The sequence below is a fragment of the Sus scrofa genome, chromosome 2 (assembly GCF_054392235.1).
Source record: "Sus scrofa isolate SSC_HxYL_T2T_F1_AM1 chromosome 2, Sscrofa_HxYL_maternal_Yorkshire_Landrace_v2.0, whole genome shotgun sequence".
NCBI lineage: Eukaryota > Metazoa > Chordata > Mammalia > Artiodactyla > Suidae > Sus > Sus scrofa.
In genome coordinates this window covers 16,979,430-17,000,921 of record NC_139384.1, presented here as the reverse complement: position 1 = coordinate 17,000,921, position 21,492 = coordinate 16,979,430, and the positions used below count along the sequence as shown (strand labels likewise).

The following is a 21,492-nucleotide window of genomic DNA, read 5'->3' as shown; positions in this document are numbered from 1 at the left end:
TGGAAAATAAGGAGACTATAAATATAATTACTATTTCAAGGAGATATATGATTTCCATGTTTCTTGAAGCATTATTCACAATAGCTAAGACATGGAAACAAACTGAGTGTCTTGCATCAGATGAATGAATAATGACAATGTGATGTACATATTATTCAGCCATAAAAACGAAGGAAATCCTGCCATTTGCCATAACATGGATGGACCTTGAGAAGAATTTTACTAAGTGAAGAAATCCAGACAAAGAAAAACAAATATCAATAAGAACTCACCTATATGTTCAATCTAAAACAAACAAAAAAACTGAATTCATAGATACAGAGAACAGATCCATGGATGGTGGGGGCATGAGCAAAACAGGTGAAGGGAATGAAATAAAAAATTTTATATTTTTTTGTAATTATTGTTAATTTGTTAATTTTATAGCTGAAACAAATTTTCAGTTATAAAATTTATTTATAAAATAAATAAATTCTTCCTGGTATACAATGATGACTATAGTTAATAATATTGTATTTTACATTTGAAAGTTGTTCAGAAAGAAAATATTGAGCATTATTATCATAAGAAAAGGGAATTTTTAAATTGCAAGTATGTGGATGATGGACGTTTATTAGACTTATTGTTGTGATATTTCACCAAAATAATTACTTTGAACAAATTTATTATATAGTTATATGTCAATTATATCTCAGTTTGAAAAATGCTCTCAACTTGTTAAAAGAACTAAATATATGCAAAATTTGGGTATTATATAATGCTAAAGTCTCATTTAAACTGAATTTATATTTAGATTTATATAAGAAAATGTCACTAGTGCTAGGTCAGTATTTTTTTCCAAATAGTAACCTTTTTTTCTTTTTTTAGAGCTGCACCTGCAGTATATGGAAGTTCCCAAGCTAGGGGTCAAATCAGAGTTACAGCTGCCAGACTGCGCCACAGCCACAGCAACATGAGATCCTAGCCTGGCCAATGACTTACGCCGCAGCTCATGGCAACATCAGATCCTTAACCTACTGGGTGAGACAAGGTATTGAACCTGTGCCCTCATGGGCATCCTCATGGATACTAGTCGGATACTTTTTTACTGTGCCACTATGGGAACTCCCTCAAATAATAATTTTTAATCACTAATAATGCTCAAAAATAGAAATTCAGATTACTAAGAAAACATCATAATGAAAACTATATGATCATCTCTTAAAGATTCCTTTGAAAAAGAATCTATTGTTTAATTATCTAAACTTCTATTTCATTTTTAGTGACAGTTTTATTGTTTTGTTCAGCTATGTAATTAAACACTATAGAAGGTGTCTAGAAAATTAAATCTGGTGAAGTTTTTGTTTATTATAAACTGCTGACATGGTAATTTGTTCAATTCCTCTTGCTTTAGCAGCTCTACTTCATTTTGCCTCCCTCATAATTCATTCTGCCCTTTATACTTCTTTGCACAGCATCTCTAGAATGATCACAATGCTGGCATTGCATTTATTTATTTATTTTTTTAATTTTTTTTGCCTTTTTGCCTTTTCTAGGGCCAAATCCGCAGCATATGGAAGTTCCCAGGCTAGGGGTTTAATTGGAGCTGCAGCTGCCAAGCCTACACCAGAGCCACAGCAACTCGGGATCTGTGATCCAAGCTGCATCTACAAACTACACAGCTCAGGGCACTGCCGGATCCTTAACCCACTGAGTAAGGCCAGGGATCGGACCCGCAACCTCATGGTTCTTAGTCAGATTCGTTAACTACTGAGCCACGACGGGAACTTCTGGCATTGCATTTATATATTTTAAAACTCTTTCAGTATTTTAACTATCTTCCTTTTCATAAAAACCTATAAGGCAGTATATTGTCTCTCATGACATTTGCTGTGTTTCCTGAGATCTTTTAAATCCTTCATTTAAATCCTAGAATGCAAAAAAGGCCTTTCATGAAATTGTCCTTTGTTTCTCTAGAAAATATTTACCAGAAGTCTCTTCCTCATTTCAGTTGCAAAGATGATTTGATATACTAATTGTGCCACGGTGTGTATTTTTTTAATTTGGAAATACATAAATGTAATACTACTTGATATATAAATATGATTTGTTTTAGTGAGATAACATTCACATAATGTGAAGTCACCACTTTAACCAGAGCAGACAATTAGGTGACATTTGGTACATTCACAGAGTTGTACAACCCTCACCTCTACTTCCAAAATATTTTCCCTAATGTTCATGCCAAAGCCATAGTCTGCACCCTGTAAGCAGTCGCTCATTTATTCCTTCCTTTAGCCTCTGACAATGAATTACCTGTTTTCCATCTCTATTTGCCATAAAACAGAATTGAGAGTCCGGAAATACAGCTGTATATCTACAGTCAATTGATTTTCAACAAGAAGCGCCAAGACCTTTCAATGGGGCAAAGAATAGTCTCTTCAGATAATGGTGTTGAAAAAATGACTGACAAAAAAATGCACAAGCAATAAAATAAACAATAGATAATATAGCCTTTATCAAAATGTAAAGCATCTGCTCACTGAAGTGACAAGACTATGAATAAAATAAAAATTCAGTCTTCAGAATGTAGGAATATATCTGCAAGACACATACCTCCTAGGATCTACCATTAGAATATATAGAAAACTCCAACACCTCAACAACCAAATACCAAATAACTTAATTGAAAAATACACAATGTGTATACTTAATTAATAAAATTTATTTTTTAAAGCAGTTTTAGTTTCACAGCAGAACTGAAGGGAAAGTACAGGGAGTCTACACAACACCCCTGTCCCCACAAAAGGACAACCTCTCCCACCAGAGAGACGTGTTTGTTAAAATCAAAAGAGCTTACATTGACACAACTTTATTGTCTGATATTCATAGCTTACCAGGGTTCACTCTTGTTGCTATTTATTTTATATGTTTTGACATGTATCATGACATTATCCATAATTAGAGTAATATACAGAGGGGTTGGTTCACTGACATAAAAATCTTTTTTCTCCACCTATTCATCATTCCTTCTCCCTTAACCCTTGGCATCCACTGATCTTTTTGATCTCCGATTGGCTTGCCTTTTCCAGAATGTCATATACTTGAAATCATACAGTAGGTAGCCTTTTTAGACTCACTTTTTCACTTATACGTATTATGTTTCCTACTTATTTTTTCACAGCTTGATAATTCCTTTATTTTCAGCTTAGTGCTGAAAAATATCCCACTGCCTGGATGTACCACAATCATTTACTTATCTAGAGTAAGACATCTTAGTTGTTTACAAGGTTTCGCAATTATGAATAATGACTATCTGTGTGCAACCAAAATGTCCTGGTTACTTTCTTCGTTTGACTATATATAATAATAATAATAACACTTTATTATTATTATTATTATTTTTAATGGCCACACCTGTGGCATACAGAATTTCCTGGGCCAGGGATTGAATCCAAGCCGAGCCACAGCTGCCACCATTGCAGCTATGGCAATGCTGGATCCTTTAACCCTCTACAATGCGCCAGGGTCACAATTGCACCTGTGCAGCAATCCAAGCCCCTGGAGTCAGATTCTTAACCCAAACATTGGGAATCTTTTGTTTGACTTTAGATCACATATTATTTGTCTTCTGTTAGATTTTTTTTTCCTCCTTATAGCTGAAAAGTTCTTAGATTCTGAATTCAATGGCATTTACTTATTTTATAGGGGTGAGCATTTGTGAACACATTTTATTATTCAGTCCTGTAAGCTTTATGTAAATGTTTTATATTCTGGTTAATAGCTGGGAAAGAAAGAGCAATGATGTTTTAACCCTCTTGAATTATTAATTCTTCCTTTGTCTTTACCAATTTCTTTAGTGAAGTCAGGAGAATTCGACTATCATGAAACACGGTAAAACAAATTCTACTATACTTATTTTTTGTTGCATATGAGAATCACTAGAAAATACATATGTGAATGCTTTATCAAAAGTTAAGGTGTTGTTTTATTTTATAATTCAACTTCCCTACATCCACTTAATGTGTGTTACTAAATCCTGGCCCATAAGCCCAACATTTTAAATTTTAATTTCTTTTAATTAATTATAATTTCCTGTAATAGTCAATGATCAGTGTGTTCCTGTATTGGCTCAGCCTAAACAAAACTGAGTAGCACCCACGAGGATGCAGGTTCAATCCCTGGCCTTGCTCAGTGGGTTAAGGATCAGGCATTGAGGTGAACTGTGGTGTAGGTCAGAGATGTGGCTTGGATCTCATGTTGCTATGGCTGTGGCAAAGGCTGACAGCTCAGCTCCAATTCGACCCCTAGTCTGGAAACTTCCATATGCCATAGGGGCGGCCCTAAAGAGACAAAAAAGGTAATGATAATAATGATCAGTATAGAGTTGCCTTATTTGCTTTGATCTACAATTTTTTCTTTGTCTTTTTTTTCCTTGCAGGCTATCCTTCCTACACCACCATAATACCCCACAACATTAACCAAGTTTCCAATTAACTTGGTATGCACAAATTACTGTTAGTGCAGGTTTTACTATTCCTTTAAATTTCTAACTCCTATTTTCCTCAAAGATTCCATTCAAATAGTGACAGAATATAACATATAGGAGATATTTTTTACTTTTTAAATTTACATAGAGACATCGTCTTTTTATAAAGTTGACTATGTGTAAGCTTTTTCAAATTAATTGTGTGATTCCTTTGAAAATAATCTTTGACACAAAACTTTTCTCATGGCATTTTTCATCTCTGTATTTCTCAATGTATAGATTAAGGGATTGAACATAGGAGCAATGATGGTATAAAATAGTGCAAATACTTTATCCTCAGGGTAAGAAATAGGAGGTCTAAGGTAACCAAAAACTGAAGGTCCAAAAAATAAGATGACCACAGAGATATGAGATGCACAGGTAGAGAGGGCTTTTCGTTTTCCCTCAGTTGAGTAATTTCTTAAGGCGAATAGTATAATAACATAAGAAACAAATAAGACAACAAAACTTACAAAGGCTATTGTTCCTGAATTGGCAACCACAAGAACACCAGTGATATAAGTATCAGTACAAGCAATTTTAAGCAAAGGAAAGATGTCACAAAAATAGTGATCAATTTCATTAGAACCACAAAAAGGCAACTGGAGTGTCATAGACAATTGAGGAAAGGAATGCACCGCTCCACCACCCCAAGCAGCCAAGGCTATAAGATTGCATTTTGTCCTGTTCACAATAAGCATGTAATGGAGAGGTTTGCAGATGGCAATGCAGCGATCAAAGGCCATGGCAGTAAGAATAAAGACCTCGATACTGCCAAAGAAGTGCATAGCAAAGACCTGTAACATGCAATTATCATAAGAAATGGTTTTTCTCCCCACTAGCAGGTCACCAATTAATTTGGGTGTAACACTAGAGGTATAGCAGATGTCAATGGAAGATAAATGGGTAAGGAAATAATACATCGGTTGGTTAAAAAGAGGACTGCATTGAATGCATATAAGGATCAGAAGGTTTCCTATCAACAGGGAAATATAACAGAATGAGAAGAGTACAAAGCAAAATGTTTGTATGTTCTGATCATAAGAAGGTCCCAAAAGAATGAACTCTGAGATGTTTCTCTGGTTTTCCATATGTTTGAGTGTGGTGTTTGTTACATATAAATGAATTATGTATCTGAAAGGAATAAAACATAAATTTGGTGAAAATTAACAGTGTGAATACAATAATGAAAAGTTTACTTAAAAACAATTTGACATGGATGTAATATTTTACCAGTAGTTATTTTAGATATTTAAACAGAATTTTGAAAATTAAAAGCAATTTGACTATTACATTACTTAGCAAAAAGGAATATTTAAAAAAATGACCTAAGTCAAAATGAATCTCTGTGTATATTTTAAATGTTTGTCAAATACATGAAAGCTAACTTTCCTTTTTCTACCATATTTGGCCAAATTTCAAGAATTATCTGGTGGTGAATCATCAGGAAATGCAAATGCTTGAAAATGTCCTAACTTACACTACTAAACTTTAATTCCTATAGATTACACTCTTTTTGCATGTAAATAAATATTAACAATAGATCATTCCAAATCAACGTGCTATTACATTATAATTGCTGTTATATTAAAAGTAAAGAATATTTAAGAGCTATATAGCAAAAGAAACAATGCATTAAATGAGTGAAATTGTGAAAAAATAGCAAACTTATTCACTTATCCTATTTACATTTCATGTGGAAAGGCAATTTAAAAAAATATATACTGGAGTTCCTTGGTGGTTCAGTGGGTTAAGGATCCAGCATTGTCTGTGCTATGGCTCGGGTTGTTCTCATGGTGTGGATTTGATTCTTGGTCTGGGAAAATTAAGATATTTCAGGTATAGTCAAAAGGAATAAAAATTAAAAAAATGTATTGTCATTGAAGTTTGTGATGGCAGTCATTAAAAGACAGATGAAAGCAAATTCCGAAGGTTTTTTTTTTTTTTTTTTGTCCTTTTAGGGCTGTACCTGTGGCATTTGGAAATTCCCAGGCTAGGGGTGGAATCAGAGCTGCAGCTGCCAGCCTGCACCACAGCTCACAGCAATGCTGGATCCATAACCACTAAGCAAGGCCAGGGATGGAACCCGCATCCTCATGTTTACTAGTCTGGCTTATTACCACTGAGCCACAAGAATTCCTCCCAAGTTTTATAGGTTAGCATAGCCATGGCGTTTGCTAGAAATTACATACTTTTTATTTACAATCTAATTAACTAATCTTCATCAAATGTGATACAGAAGATAACTTTAGACAGACTTTGTGGTCAGGCAGCACATTTGGTATTTGTGCAATAACAAATAAACAATTCATAGTTATTCATCTTATATATCTACTGCATAACCTTTTTTTTTTTTTTTTTTTTTATCTTTTTCTAGGTCTGTACCCAAGGCATATGGAGGTTTCCCAGGCTATGGGTCGAATCGGAGCTATAGCCACCGGCCTATGCCAGAGCCACAGCAATGTGGGATCCGAGCTGCGTCTGCAACCTACACCACAGCTCAGGGCAATGCTGGATCCTCTAATGCATAATCTTAAGACATTATTTAATCAGAGCAAAATAAATGGAGGATAGAGATGATGCATTTCTAGGACTTACCTTACTCACTGATGAGGAATTATCTCATAAATGGGTTTGCAAAAGCTACTACACCTTCTATCTTAGTCTGGATGTGATGGTACAGTCAAATCCTTGCCCCATGATGTCTATTAGAAACAAACAAAGAAACAAAAAACAAATGGGATGATTCTGTACAAGGTTGTATCAAAACCATCCACCTAGTAATTCTCAAAGTCAATATTTATGTGTTTTATAGTCTTGGAGAATATTATAGATGCAATAGAGTTATCAGGTAGGCATTTGAAAAACTATTTGTACTGTGGAACATCAACTATTATAATTTATTCAAAGTCTCAATTCGCATAGGAGTAATCTTCAGTTTGTTCCTTCTTTAAGAATAATTATCCATCATTGAATGTTCTTTAGCTAACCTTAACCAATGAGTATTGAAAAGTTTTAGGCAGGGTAAGGGTCCACCTATTTTCTACTTGTTGCAATTGCTACTGATTTTTGGTAAATAAAATGAAAAATAATTTTAATTTTCAGATACATTTATTTGCCTAAAATGATTTAATTTAAAAATGACTATTATACAAGTAGACTGTGAACAATTTTTAAAGGTAAAAATCGCTTGACTAATCCGAATCTCTGGTTTTAAACAGATGAAAGTCAGATCCAGAGAATCTAAGTAATTACTCTGGGTTTTAGAATAAAGTAATTACATAAGAAACAAAGAAGACAACACAAGTAACTAAGGCAACCATTGCTGAGTTGTCAGTCACTGTGAAAGTTAGAAGTGAGAAGTCCTGATTCTGCCTTATCTGGGGCTACATCTCATCCTTGAGGCTGAAGTGGGTCGGGGAAGGGTGCCTCAGAGGATAGCAAGGAAAACACTATTTTGAATTCTTACCTGAGTAGAAGAAAATGGCAAGATAATGGGTTATCAGACAGTTTGTTGTCTGATTTTACGTATGTAAAGAGATAAAGGATTAATATGAATATGTATTTCAGAATGCTCTGATTCTAAATCACTTTGAAATAAATGTCCTTTGGTTTTAGCTAAATATAAAATGCTTTGATCAAGATTCTCATTTGGTTTCTAGATTATCGTTGGCATTTAATCTACAATAGCATTTAAAAATCTCATCCTGTAATCCTAGGGAAGTTGCTTTATCATCAGGGTTGTCAGCAGGGAGAAAAGGGGAAACTCAGGAGAAGAGAATCACTGTCATATAAACTACACTTGGATCTGAGAGATATTAAGGAAAACTCGTACATAAAAATTAAAGTCACAACTTGTAAAATAATATCAGGCAATTGCTGAACATGTGTTTAGAGCAGGGGCAGCACAAAAAGATGTGGAAACATCAAGGAATGTTAAGGTGTCTAGTGTGATCTTGGAACTACTTCATCTTTTTAAGCTTCACTTTACTCATTTTACCATTATAATACAATAGCATACTTCACATTTCTAATGAGGAATACATGAGGTAATGTGAAATACTCCCGTGACAAAGTGGTACATAACACTTTTTTTTTTTTTTTACATAGTCTTTCCTCTTTAAGTGATTCATTTAGAAACAGAAACTGTTATGCACATACACACTATTAAGACAAGTGAGAAAAATAAAGAAAAAAAATTCACAACATAGTTTTAATAATTAACCAAATAAACTTTAATTTCAGTAATCTGTTAGCAAAAGCATTTAAGCTAGTTTGATGTGATTCTTCCCCTTAGGGAATATTTAATCCTAATCACCAGCTTGATTTTTTTGCACTTTGAAAATATAATCAAACACTCACTTTACTTTTTTGTAATACCTTCTAAAATTTCAGAGTGCCCTTTTGTTCAAGCTATTAGCATAAGAATATAAGCTCTTACATTATATTAAAATTTCCACTACATATTCAATTTTTTTTTTTTTTTTTTGTCTTTTTAGGGCTGCACCACAGCATATGGAGGTTCCTAGGCCAGGGGTCAAATTGGAGCTGTAGCCGCTGGCCTACACCGCATATCTGAGCAGCATTTGCAACCTACACCACAGCTCACAGCAACACTGGATCCTTAACCCACTGAGTGAGGCCAGGGATCCAACCCGCTTCCTCATGGATACTAGTTGGATTTGTTAACCACTGAACCATGACGGGAACTCCCAAACTTTTTTTTAATGCATCAGCATATAGAATGGTATAAACTTACCTTAGTTGCTTCAGATGAAACTAGTATATTTTAGGGTGACAGGTGCTTTGAAATGTAGGAAATTATTTATCCCAGCATAAACTGGGATATTTCTTAACAGTAATATAAAGGATTGGATGACAGCACAAAAATGGGACACAGTAAAATTCACTGCCAATTAGAAAATGTTTTAAATTTAACTCTATTATTTTTTATCAACAGCTTTGCTTATATATAACACATAAATAAAACTAAAGTATGGTAAAACATGTTTATAGTAATCAAATCATCCTATGCTACAAAATTGTATCCTTTAAATGAAATTATATAGAAGAAATAAAAGATAATATAATTAGCCTAGCACCTGGTTGGTGGGACCCTTCCCAAACCAAGGTGACATGAATAATTCACCACCATCAACTCTGAGCGGATATCAGGTTATTTTTAGGATGCATCAAAAAGAGTTCTATCCTAAATACTCACTTTGTCAGTTTATCTCCAGTTAAAAAATCTGCAGTAATATTCATGGAATTACAAGCCAGAAATTCAAAGACATCCAGATTAATTCTCCACAAATATTTCAGAACTATCAACCCATCTTAAAACTTCTTTAGGTTTGCAAGGGAAAGGGACTTTAAATATTCACTAGAACTACCAGTGTTGCCAGGAGACGTGAATATTTATGCCTCAGCAAAGCCGGCTAGGAAGTCAGAATGCCAATTTAACATCTCAATACTAATTTACTAAAAAATAAACAAAATATATTATATTCCTGCAAAAGCTAACACAGGTATTCAGGCCCTAGGAGTCATTTATTTTATGCCTATGCTCCAAGAAAATTTGGTTGAAAGGAACAGAATATAAACTTAACTGACAACCCAGAAATGAATAGGTCTTTGAAAGCGCTGAGCAATGATATTCTCAAAGGCATTTCTAAATAGATCCAGGCCAAATGTTGCTAAGCCACTGTTCCATGGTCATGTCCCTGCTTTCCCTGGGTGTTTACTTTCCACATTTCCCTTAGTTTTTTTTTTTTTTTTTTCCCAGGCATTGTTTCCCTACAGGCCCAAAAGGCTATAGCCAGAGCAGTTCAGGCAAATCTGACTGCTCTATGCTCTTCCAGCATTCTGAAGAATAGGAAGTAAACTAATGTAGCCTCTAATAGTATTAGGTTAGGTTTCAGGCAAACCGGAGATGAGGTAGGAGAAAGAACCAATCAGGTATTTACATTCCAAGCATGGACCATTATCAAGATCCTAAGCATGCAGAGTAGACAGGTCAGTAAAATCGATGACCTACAATATCATAATTGGTATGAAGTTACTTGTTTCTAGATGAGCATTACTGGAACCGTTGGTTGGGGATTAGAAGAAAAAGAAAAGATAAAAATATAAACAGTCTTTTCCCACTAAACTTGGCATTATTAGGTAACAAAGAGATGGGAAAATCAGAGGAAGGAAGCAAGTATTATCCTGTTTACCTTGCTGTTCTTTTTCCTATCTCTGAATATTTACTGGTTGTTTAGACTCAATCCTGTCTGCATGCACTGAAGTTTAGTTAGTCTCCCTTTCTACACCACATGCATAAGCATTTGTTCACGCATTTAAAACTTAAAAAAATTAAAAAAAAAAAATTGGCTGTGCACGCAGTATGTAGACGTTCCTGGAGTTCCCGTCGTGGCGCAGTGGTTAACGAATCCGACTAGGAACCATGAGGTTGCGGGTTCGGTCCCTGCCCTTGCTCAGCGGCTCGGATCCCGCGTTGCTGTGGCTCTGGCGTAGGCTGGAGACTACAGCTCCGATTAGACCCCTAGCCTGGGAACCTCCATATGCCGCGGGAGCGGCCCAAGAAATAGCAAAAAGACAAAAAAAAAAAAAAAAAAAAAAAAGTTCCTGGGCTAGGGATTGACCCTGTGCCACAGCAGCAACTGGAGCTTCTGCAGTGACAACGCCAGATCCTTAACCTGCTCTGCCACAAGGGAACACCAAAAATCAAATTTAATGGTATCAAATCTCATTGGATCAAACTACCTAGCAAGATAATAAAATAATGTATTGAGCGATTACTGGGAAGTTCATGTTCACTGTATTTTAATATACTTAATAATGTGTATTTTGACATATGTATTATCACCTCTATTATACATGTAAAATACAGTAGCTTTCAGAGATTAAATAACAAATTCAAGTAGTCATTAAACAACATAATACAAAAAAATGGGTATTTCTAAATTTAGGCTTTGAAAATGTAGTGATCCTAAGTAAATAAGGTATTCCTGAGTTTCCTTCATGGCTCAGTGGTTAACGAACCCGACTGGTATACGTGAGGACGCAGGTTTGATCCCTGGCCTCGCTCAATGGGCTAAGGATCCAGTGTTGTCGTGAGCTATGGTGTGGGTCGCAGATGTGGCTCAGATCTGGTGTTGAGTTGGCTGTGGCGTAGGTCAGCACCTGCAGCTCCAATTCAACCCCTAGCCTGGGAATCTCCAATGCCATGGGTTTGGCCCTAAAAAAACAAAATAAAATAACATAAATAAAATAAAATAAAAAAGTAGTCTATCATTAAAAGCAACTATGTTTGGTAATCAATGCTCTATAAATATACTAGGAATCAAGTTTCAGGAAGAGAAGTTAAAAGAGAAATTAAGTTAAATCCAAACTATATGGAAATAAGGACATAATAAATCAGAAAAGAAATTCATGACATAACAATACAAAATACAGAAATGAAAAAAATTACAATGGTTGGTTCTTGAAAGAATTAATCAAACTCAGAAAATTTTATTAAAATTAATTAAGAGGAAATAGAGAAAAGGGAAAAAAACAAATTATTAATGGTGAAATGGAACTCATATTTCTGATAGTACTGTAAATTTGTAGTTTGGCAATATCTACCCAATCTCTACATTCTATGTTCCAGCAATATACTTTTACATATTTATTTATGATATTATAAAATTGCATGACTACCCCAAAAGTGTCAAGACAGAGAGCCATACTTGAGATCAGAGAAACAATACAGTACATGAGCCTGTGGCTCAAACTTAGAGCACCCAGACCTTGTTGTAATAAGCAAATTAAACTCAAATAAGAAGAGATAAATTTTCTTTGAACTTAACATGAGATTTGTAACCATTTTAGTTAGAACCCCCAAATTCTAAAGCCAGTCTTCTTAAAACTTGTACCTATATGAATGAAGCACATGGGGTAAGAACTGCAGCAAACTAGACAGGTTGGGATTTAGGACAGTAAATGTGCCAAAATGTACTTTCAGGGGGCCTCAAGATTCTCATGTGAATTTCCTCAACCCACACATGGGATATTTACTATATACCAAGAATTAAAACAGGAATGTCATATGGGCTATGTGCAAGGTCAAGCAGCTAGACCACCATAAATATTTCTTACTCACTACAGAGCTTATATTTAAGGTCAAGGCATCTGGCACATCCCATCACCTCAAAATCACCTGATTGTGAGTAGATATTCTAATCCTGTGGCTCTGAACCTTGATCCAAACCGAAATGTGGAAACTTAACACCTAAGAAAGACCCTCCATCTACCTCTGATGTTAGCTGCTAGTCCAGTTTTCCTTGTGATGCAACCAATTCAAATTTAGTAAAAGAAAAGTTTTAGGGAGTTCCCATCGTGGCTCAGTGGTGACAAACCTGTCTAGTATCCATGAGGATGCAGGTTCAATCTCTGGTCTGGCTCAGTGGGTTAGGGTTCTGGCTTTACCATGAGCTGGGGTGTTGGTTGCAGAGGTGGTTGGATCCTGTGTTGCTGTGGCTGTGGTGTAGGCTGGCTGCTATAGCTCCAATTCGACCTCTAGCCTAGGAACTTCCATATGTCGCGGGAAGACCAAAAAAAAAAAAAAAAAAAAAAAAAAAAAGACAAAAGACCCCTAAAAAGAAAAAGTTCTAGAACTTGAATAAACTAAGACTATTGTGTGCACTATCATAGGAAGCAGCTAGTCTGAGATACTTAGTGAAATCAATGTGTCCTTGGAAAGTTCAAAACACAGGTACAGAGGAAAAGACAGAAAAAAAGAAAAAAGAAAAGATGGAAATATCCAGAACATGTGACACCACAACCCTGGACCTCTCTCAGATATTGCAGAGAACACTAGAATAGCCCAGAGGGGATAAATTAGCCTTAGGGGAGACAGGTATAAAGTTGAGAAAAAGGGGGAGAAATAGGGAGAGTTTGAGGCAGGAAGTTGCCATAAAACTGTCACAACTTTTAACTTCTACTATTTCCTTAAAGTCCCATGCAAGACTTCTAAATTTTTCCCAGCCTGGAATCTGAGCTTTTAACTTCTACTATTTCCTTAAAGTCCCATGCAAGACTTCTAAATTTTTCCCAGCCTGGAATCTGAGAGTCCTGAAGTTTAAATGATGTGCCTATAACATGTGTATTCAGAACATGTGTATCTAGACTTTAAAAAATCCAAATACTTTTGGAAAGTGTTACATTAAACCAGATCAAACAGAACTGTGGAAAACCTGTCAAATCTATTTCCTATTGAATAGACAGAACATTTTCTCCTCATATAACTTAGGTTTAATGGCTCCAGGAGGAAAAAAAAAAAAAGGAAAAGTTATTATTTAAATGTGTGAAAGTGTCTGTTGACCTGAAACAAACAGACTGCCGGACTTCTCTCCAGCAGAGGTGAGTATATTCAGGGTCAGTGCAGAATTGCAATTTGGGGTCTGCAACCATGGTGATCCATGCGCAAGTCCCCCAAAAGAATGAGAAGAAGAACTTTTTCTTTTTTCTTTTCTTTTTTTTAGGGCCCCAACCATGAGATACGGAAGTTCCCAGGCTAGGGGTCGAATCAAAACCACAGGGATGGAAACAGAGCTGCAGCTGCAGACCTACACCACAGCCACAGCAACACTGGGTCTACACCACAGCCACAGGAACACTGGGTCTGAGCTGCACCTGTGACCTATGCTGCAGCTTGTGGCAATGCTGGATCCTTGACCCACAGAGTGAGGCCAGGGATGGAACTTGCATTCTCATGGATACTTGTCCAGCTCTTAACCTGCTGAGCCACAACGGGAACTCTGAGAAAAACTCTTTTAGAGAGAAGAAACATTAGGAAAGTTATAGTAAATGAAGAGCCTATGGCTTTTCATTGGCTGAGTCCCTGACAGGAAAGAAAAGTCTTCCTTTGTGTGAAAGCTCCCCTCTTCTGATCTCCCAATTCTATTTAATTGAGATTTCCCTATATTAATTATTTACAGTTTGTAAGAGTTGAAACATTAAAAAAAGGGTTTCTGGCATTAAAGATAAACATTACATACAACCTCCACGTGTTTTTTTTTTTTTTTTTTTTTTTTTCATTGGATTTTGATTGGTTGTAGGGCAGGAGTAATTCAGTCAAGAAAATTGTGTGAGGAGTTTCCACTGTGGTGCAGTGGACTAATGGTTTTACTTGTCTATGTGGAGATGCCAGTTCTATCCCTGGGCCAGCACAGTGGGTTAAGGATCCAGAGTTGCTGCTCAGAACTTCCATACACTGCTGCTGGGGGCAGCCAAAAAAGAGAAGAGAAGAGATAAAGAAAAAAGAAAGAAAAGAAAAGCAAAGAAAAGAAAGGAAATGAAAACACTGGAAAGAAAAGAAAGAAAAGAAGTTATTTAGTCCAACTCCTCAAGGAAAGCTTACATGCTTTTTATAACATCTCAAAGAAAAGAAAAGAAAGGAAAAAAGAAAAAACCGTGGCAGCAATATAGTCACTTGAGAAAAGGCAAGTGCCTGGGAGAGAGAAATGTCTAATGAAATAGCCACCAAAGCAAGGAGCTGAGCTTGGCTATGAGGTTCAATGAGTAGGAGGTAAACAGTACTTAAAATAATAGTGCCTCCTTACTGCATTAAATAAATAACTAAAAAGACATTACTAGGGGTTGAAAGTCTGCGGGACTTCAATCACACCATGACTGGGAAATGGGATAGATGTTACTTTTTTAGCCTTTCTGACATCACTTTTTTATAATTATTAATGCATGATTAACGGTATAAGGAAAAGTTCTAGATCTGTGAGAACAATATATACAGTCAAATAAGGAGAAACAATAGAATCTTTGTATTTAACTAAGTATCTGCTTGTTTACATCTTAATTTCTGTTAAGTTTATTGCTAGAAAAAAGAGAGATAAAAGAAAATTAAGATATGGTACATAATCTTCTGTCTTTGTCATATTAGAAAAACCCAGTTAATGAGAAGAAACACTAGCATACAGCATTGTATTATTTGAAACAGGTTAAATGCACAGCTGAATGGCAGTAAAAGAATAAGGAAGGACTCAGACATGTCTGCCCTGTTGATCAATCTACGAAATCTTCCTGAACAAGATAATCTTTGAAGTGTGAACTGTACCTAAGATATGTACCTTAAAGCACGGTGGTAGAATATCCTAAGCAGAGGAGACAAGAAAAATCTCATTGAGGTGACTAGGACATTTAGAGAATGTAGAGGGGTCCAGTGTAGTTGAATGGAAGCATCCGAGCAAAAGGGAAACAAAGAGAAAAATGTAGGGAAAGAAGAAAAGTATCTAACATGAGTTTCTGGTAGCTATATGCCACCCTAAAAATTCATGTGCTACCCCAGGAAGTATTCATCTTTATAAAGTATAATATTACCCCATTTAACAGGCATTTAAAAAATGGATACACATAATTAAAGCAAATTACCAAGACCTGTAGGTAAAACCTTAGAGAGTTAGAAGTCACTCAGGTCTCCCTGACCCCAAAGCCTATCAGTGTAACACCATACTTTCTTCCAACTAGTGGCTTCTGACATTAGTAAGTCAGATTTGGACCAAAGTGGGGAAATCTCTGATGAACAAGGAGAATACTGGATTTTATTCCAAGGTAAAGAGCATTCCGTACAAATTTTTAGAGTATGGATATGATCAGTAATGCGCTTTAGAAAGACATATCGTGTGTTCTTTAAATCCAGGTGGTCACACCCGGAACTGGTTGGATCCTTTAAAGTGCAGATTGGAATCTGATTGACAGTAACTTGCTTCTTTGGCTCATACAATGTCAGAAGGTATTTAGTCCACCTTCTCAAGAAAAACATACTTTTTATAACGTCTCAAAAATAAATGTCCTGGGGACCCATGATAAAAGGTGCAATAAATATCACTTTATTTACTTTAATTATAAATGTGCCATTTAATATATTTTGCATTTTTCTTCCAGGTTTATTGAGATATAATTAACCAATAGCACTGTATAATTTTAAGTTATACACATAATAATTTGACTTGCAGACATCATGAAACGATTACTGCATTAAGTTTAGTGATCATCTATTATTTCACATAGATATGAAAGAAAAGTAAAAGAAAAAAATTCTTGTGGTGAAAACTCATGATTTCCTCTCTTAAAACCTTTCATATATAACATGCAGCATTGTTAATTATACTAATCATGTTATACAATACATCCCTAGTATTATTTTATAACTGAAAATTTGTACCTTTGGCTACCCCACCCAGTTCCTCCTTTCGTCAACCCCCACCTCTGGTAACCTGAATTCCGATTTGTTTTTCTATGAGTTTGACTGTTTGTGTGTCTGTTTTCATTTTTTTAATGATTTTTATTTTTTCCATTATAGTTGGTTTACAGTGTTCTGTCAATTTTCTGTATCTCCCTCATTATTTTTCTCCTCTTTTTTATACCCCCATATAAATTATATTTATAAAAGTTGTAATATTTGCTTTATACTAACAGAGTTAAAAAAGTGTTTGTATATTTCAATTTTCCTTTTCATATAACTCCATTATCCACTATCTTTTCTCTTATGGCATTTGCTGTTTTGTAAGAGATAATTTTTTTTTTTGCATCCTACTTGAGATGCACCCAAAAAATTGTTATCAAAAATGTTTTCAGGTTTCTCTAAGAAATATTCCTCAGTTGTCTCTTTTCATGATAGTCATAAAGACAATTTGTTATTGGTGCTCATTTCCAAGATTTGTGTCATAGTGCTTTTTGATTGTAGTTTGTTTGATATTTATTTTTTGCTGATGTTTTTCTCATGTAACATGTAAGGTTCTGAATCTCATAACTAGTGATTTCCTACTAATTTTTTGCACTTTATGATTATGTTCCTTTATTGATTTGAAAAAATTCTGACCACTGGGCTGATCAGTGAGTGTGTTTTTAACATTCTGAGTAACTAACCTCACTCCATCTTTTTATTTTTTTTTCTCTCAATGAGAAGGGAAGAGAATTACCACCAAGGAATCTCTTTAAATAAAATTCTATTATACAAACTTCTTATTGTGTAATTTATTTCTAAATACCACTTGAGGTCAGTTACATGAAGATCCTATCATAAATTAAACTCAGTATTAAAACTGTTGATTTGCTCCTTTGTTATACAGAATATTGCATCAGATGAAACATCATATAGACTTGCCACTAAAACCGATTTTTGTTTTGTTTTGTTTTGTTTTGAGACCCGCACCTAAAACTTCCATCATACATAAATTCCTGGGCTAGGGTTGAATCTGAGCTGTAGCTGCCAGCCTACGGCACAGCCACAGCAAGTTAGGGTCCAAGCCACATCTGAAACCTATACCATGACTCACGGAAATGCTGGATCTTTAACCCACTGAGCGAGGCCAGGGATCGAACCCACATCCTCATAGATACTAGTCAGGTTTGTTTACACTGAGCTGCAAAGGGAACTCCTAAAACTGATCTTTTTTTTTTTTTTTTTTTGGCCTTTTCTAGGCCACTCCTGCGGCATATGGAGGTTCCCAGGCTAGGGGTCTAATTGGAGCTGTAGCTGCCGCTCTATGCCAGAGCCACAGCAACGCGGGATCCCAGCCGCGTCTGCAACCTACACCACAGCTCAGAGCAATGCCAGATCCTTAACCCACTGAGCAAGGCCAGGAATCGAACCCGCAAACTCATCCTAGTCAGATTCGTTAACCACTGCACCACGACGGGAACTCCTAAAACTGATTTTTTAAGAAATTATTAACATTTTCACTTTTGCATCAAATTTTTTGCTTATTTATCATTGCTTCAATTTGTAGCCAGATGCATTTATGCATGTAAACCCCCTCACACCATCTTAAAACCCCAAAAACTTAACTAAATGTCAGGTCTGTTTTCTGTGTGGTTGAATAAGTGTCATTTACTAGGTCCTTTTTTCTGTCATTCATAAAATGACAACAATGGCCAATTAATCTGTGAGATAGATGTTAGCTCTTCCACATTTAGGTGCCTCCAGACTTCTTTTAATAAAAATGTTTACCTATGATGTTTGACACCAGGCTTTTCTCATGGTGTTTTTCATCTCTGAATTTCTTAGCGTATAGATTAAGGGATTAAACATAGGAGCAATGATGGTGTAAAACAGTGCAAATACTTTGTCCTCAGGGAAAGTGGTGGGAGGTCGAAGATAGGCAAAGATTGAAGGTCCAAAAAATAAAACTATCACAGTGATGTGAGTGCCACAGGTGGAGAGGGCTTTGCGCCTTCCTTCAGCTGAGTGATGTCTTAAAGTGAATAATATAATGACATAAGAAAAAAATAAAACCACAAATGTTAAGGTCACCATTCCCGAATTGACAAGCATAATGACACCAGTGATGTAGGTATCGGTACAGGCAACTTTCAGCAAAGGAAAGATGTCACAAAAATAGTGATCAATTTCATTAGGACCACAGAAAGGCAACTGGATTATCATAGAAAATTGAGGAAAGGCGTGAACGGCTCCACCAGCCCAAGAAGCTAAGACTAGGAAATTGCATCTTGTCCAGCTCATGATACTCATGTAGTGGAGAGGTTTGCAGATGGCAACATAGCGATCAAAGGCCATGACTGTAAGAATTAAGACTTCAATCATCCCAAAGAAATGCATGGAAAAAACCTGTAACATGCAATTACCATAGGAAATGGTTTTTCTTTCCACAAGCAGGTCACCAATTAATTTGGGTGTAACGCTAGAGGTATAGCAGATGTCCATGGAAGATAAGTGGCTGAGGAAATAATACATAGGTTGCTGAAAAAGAGGACTACATTTAATAGAAATAAGAATCAGAAAGTTTCCTATCAACAGGCCAATATAACAGAATGAGAAAAGCACAAAGCAAAATGTTTGTATGTTCTCGTCAGAAGAAAGTCCCACAAGAATGAATTCTGAGACATTGCTCTGGCTTTCCATATAATTCATATTGTCATCTATTATAAACAGAGGGCTTAAATATCTGGAAAGAAAAATCATGAATCTGCATTTAAAACTAGCATCATAAATAATAATTTTACTTTTACGAAAAACAACATCCATTCGTAGTAACACTAGTTATCTCTTAGATTTAAGTTCATTTTTTCTCTTATTTTACAAATTTATTGTGAAATAATGTCATCATGGGAAAAATGAAGTTAATTTTCAACATTACCATAGGATATTTAAATGATAGAGAAAATATTTTATTGTTGTTAATTATTTAGATAATGACAAAATTTAATTTATATAATTTTAAAAATATACACATTTTTAAATATATAAGCTTTCTCCATTGGGTCAACTGCACTTCTTCCAGGATGATATGGACAGATTTTCTGTTTTATTTGGGACTGTATCCTCAAGAATGCAAATTTATTGAAATTATATCAACTTGAATTACTTAATTTGTTTAAAAAAGATCACCCTTGCCATGTGAACAAAAAATATAAATTGGATGTTTGAAACTAATAGTTTCGGGAACACTGAAAGTAAAGAAGGTTGAAACTATGCAGCAAAATATAAATTTCGATTGAGTGAATTTGTGAAAAACAATCAACAAATTCATTCATTTCTCCTATTTACAGAAAAACCTTGTATGTAGAATCAATCAAAATTTCTGATGGCAAATGACAAATTAAAGATAATTTGCCTGATCATATTTGAATAATTCATATTTCATAACTTTTTCAAGAATTGTATGTTTTATATGCAATAAATATAATAAAATTCAATTAAAAATTTAATACAGAAAAAGCTCTATGATAGATTTATTGTCAGCCCAAAAGGACCTGTTTGTTGCAATAATGGAAGGAAAACTTAAAATTTTCATTTATTGTACAATCTTGAGATATTATTTATACAGAGGTAAAGAGCATATAAAATATAGAGAGTGCTCTCCAGGAGCTATTTTATAAGGTGTTGAGGGGTTACCTGATACCCTGTGGAGATATAAATCCTACAGTACACTTTCAACCAGAGTCTGGTCAGATGTGGGCACCCTATCTGGGGCACCTAAGAGGACTTTATAAAATACAGACTGCTTTTGTAGCAAAGTTACTTGGAAGCCATCATGCACATTGACTTACAAATTCACTGTAAATAGGTAAATTAGTACAGCAGCTGAAAATGCTCAATGCTATGAGAAACCAATTTGATTTTATTTTTATTTTTTATCTCTTTTTTCACCTGCAGCATATGGAAGTTCCTGGGCTAAGGGTTGAATCAGAGCTGCAGCTGTGGTCTATAACACAGGCAAGGCAACACCAGATCCGAGCTGCATCTGCAATCTATGGCGCAAAATGTAGCAATGCCGGATTCTTTATTTTTTATTTTATATTTTATTTTATTTTATTGTCTTTTTTAGGGCCACATCCACGGCATATGGAGTCTCCCAGGCTAGGGGTGCAATCAGAGGTATAGTCGCTGACCTATGCCACACCTGCAGTAACACCAAATCCGAGCCACATCTGCCATCTACACCACAGTTCACAGCAATGCCAGATCCTTAACCCACTGAGTGAGGTCAGGGATCAAACCTGCATCCTCATGGACACTATGCCGGGTTCTTAACCTGCTGAGCTACAATTCCAAATTCTATTTTAAATTAATATTCAACTTTAATTTTAGGAAAAAGGAAAAAACCTCAAATTTTTCCTAAGTCAAATGTTGTTATGACACATCTTAACCTCTATTTTTTTTTTTTTTAAAGGAAAGATAACTATCAGGCTCACGGTGTTCAACAGTTCACAGCATCTCAATAGAGTTTAGTAAATTTTGTTTCATTGATCAATTTCCTCCTTGCCTTATTACAGCCAATGCCGATTCCTTGTTTAGGAGAGAGCATACTGTTTACGCCAGTGATAGATTCATTTAGCTACAACAAATTGATGTAAAAATAACTATTAGATATGTTAGTAAACAACTTAAACTGAGTGTGCCTTGATATATCCGTACCATCAATTTTCAGTAAAAGAGACGCAGAGCAAGATAATCAAAG

General features: G+C 35.4%; 2 protein-coding genes across 2 annotated transcripts in view; both read right to left on the bottom strand.

Annotated features, from left to right (window-relative positions):
* LOC110259269 (olfactory receptor 4C46-like) overlaps positions 1 to 21,492 on the bottom strand; it is a 949,087-nt gene that overhangs the window by 8,775 nt on the left and 918,820 nt on the right. The window contains exon 3 of the transcript XR_014836595.1: positions 7,106 to 7,212. The gene's annotated coding sequence lies outside the window, so the exon portion shown is untranslated. The remainder of the gene's footprint in view (positions 1 to 7,105; positions 7,213 to 21,492) is intronic.
* On the bottom strand, positions 4,663 to 5,598 carry LOC146405246 (olfactory receptor 4P4-like). The gene has a single exon (XM_085015227.1). It carries the CDS (start codon positions 5,596 to 5,598, stop codon positions 4,663 to 4,665), a length of 936 nt encoding a protein of 311 aa, XP_084871353.1.

Bases quoted from the DNA above. Each gene is read 5' to 3' on its own strand.
- LOC146405246 (XM_085015227.1), bottom strand. From the start codon at position 5,598: ATGGAAAACCAGAGAAACATCTCAGAGTTCATTCTTTTGGGACCTTCT.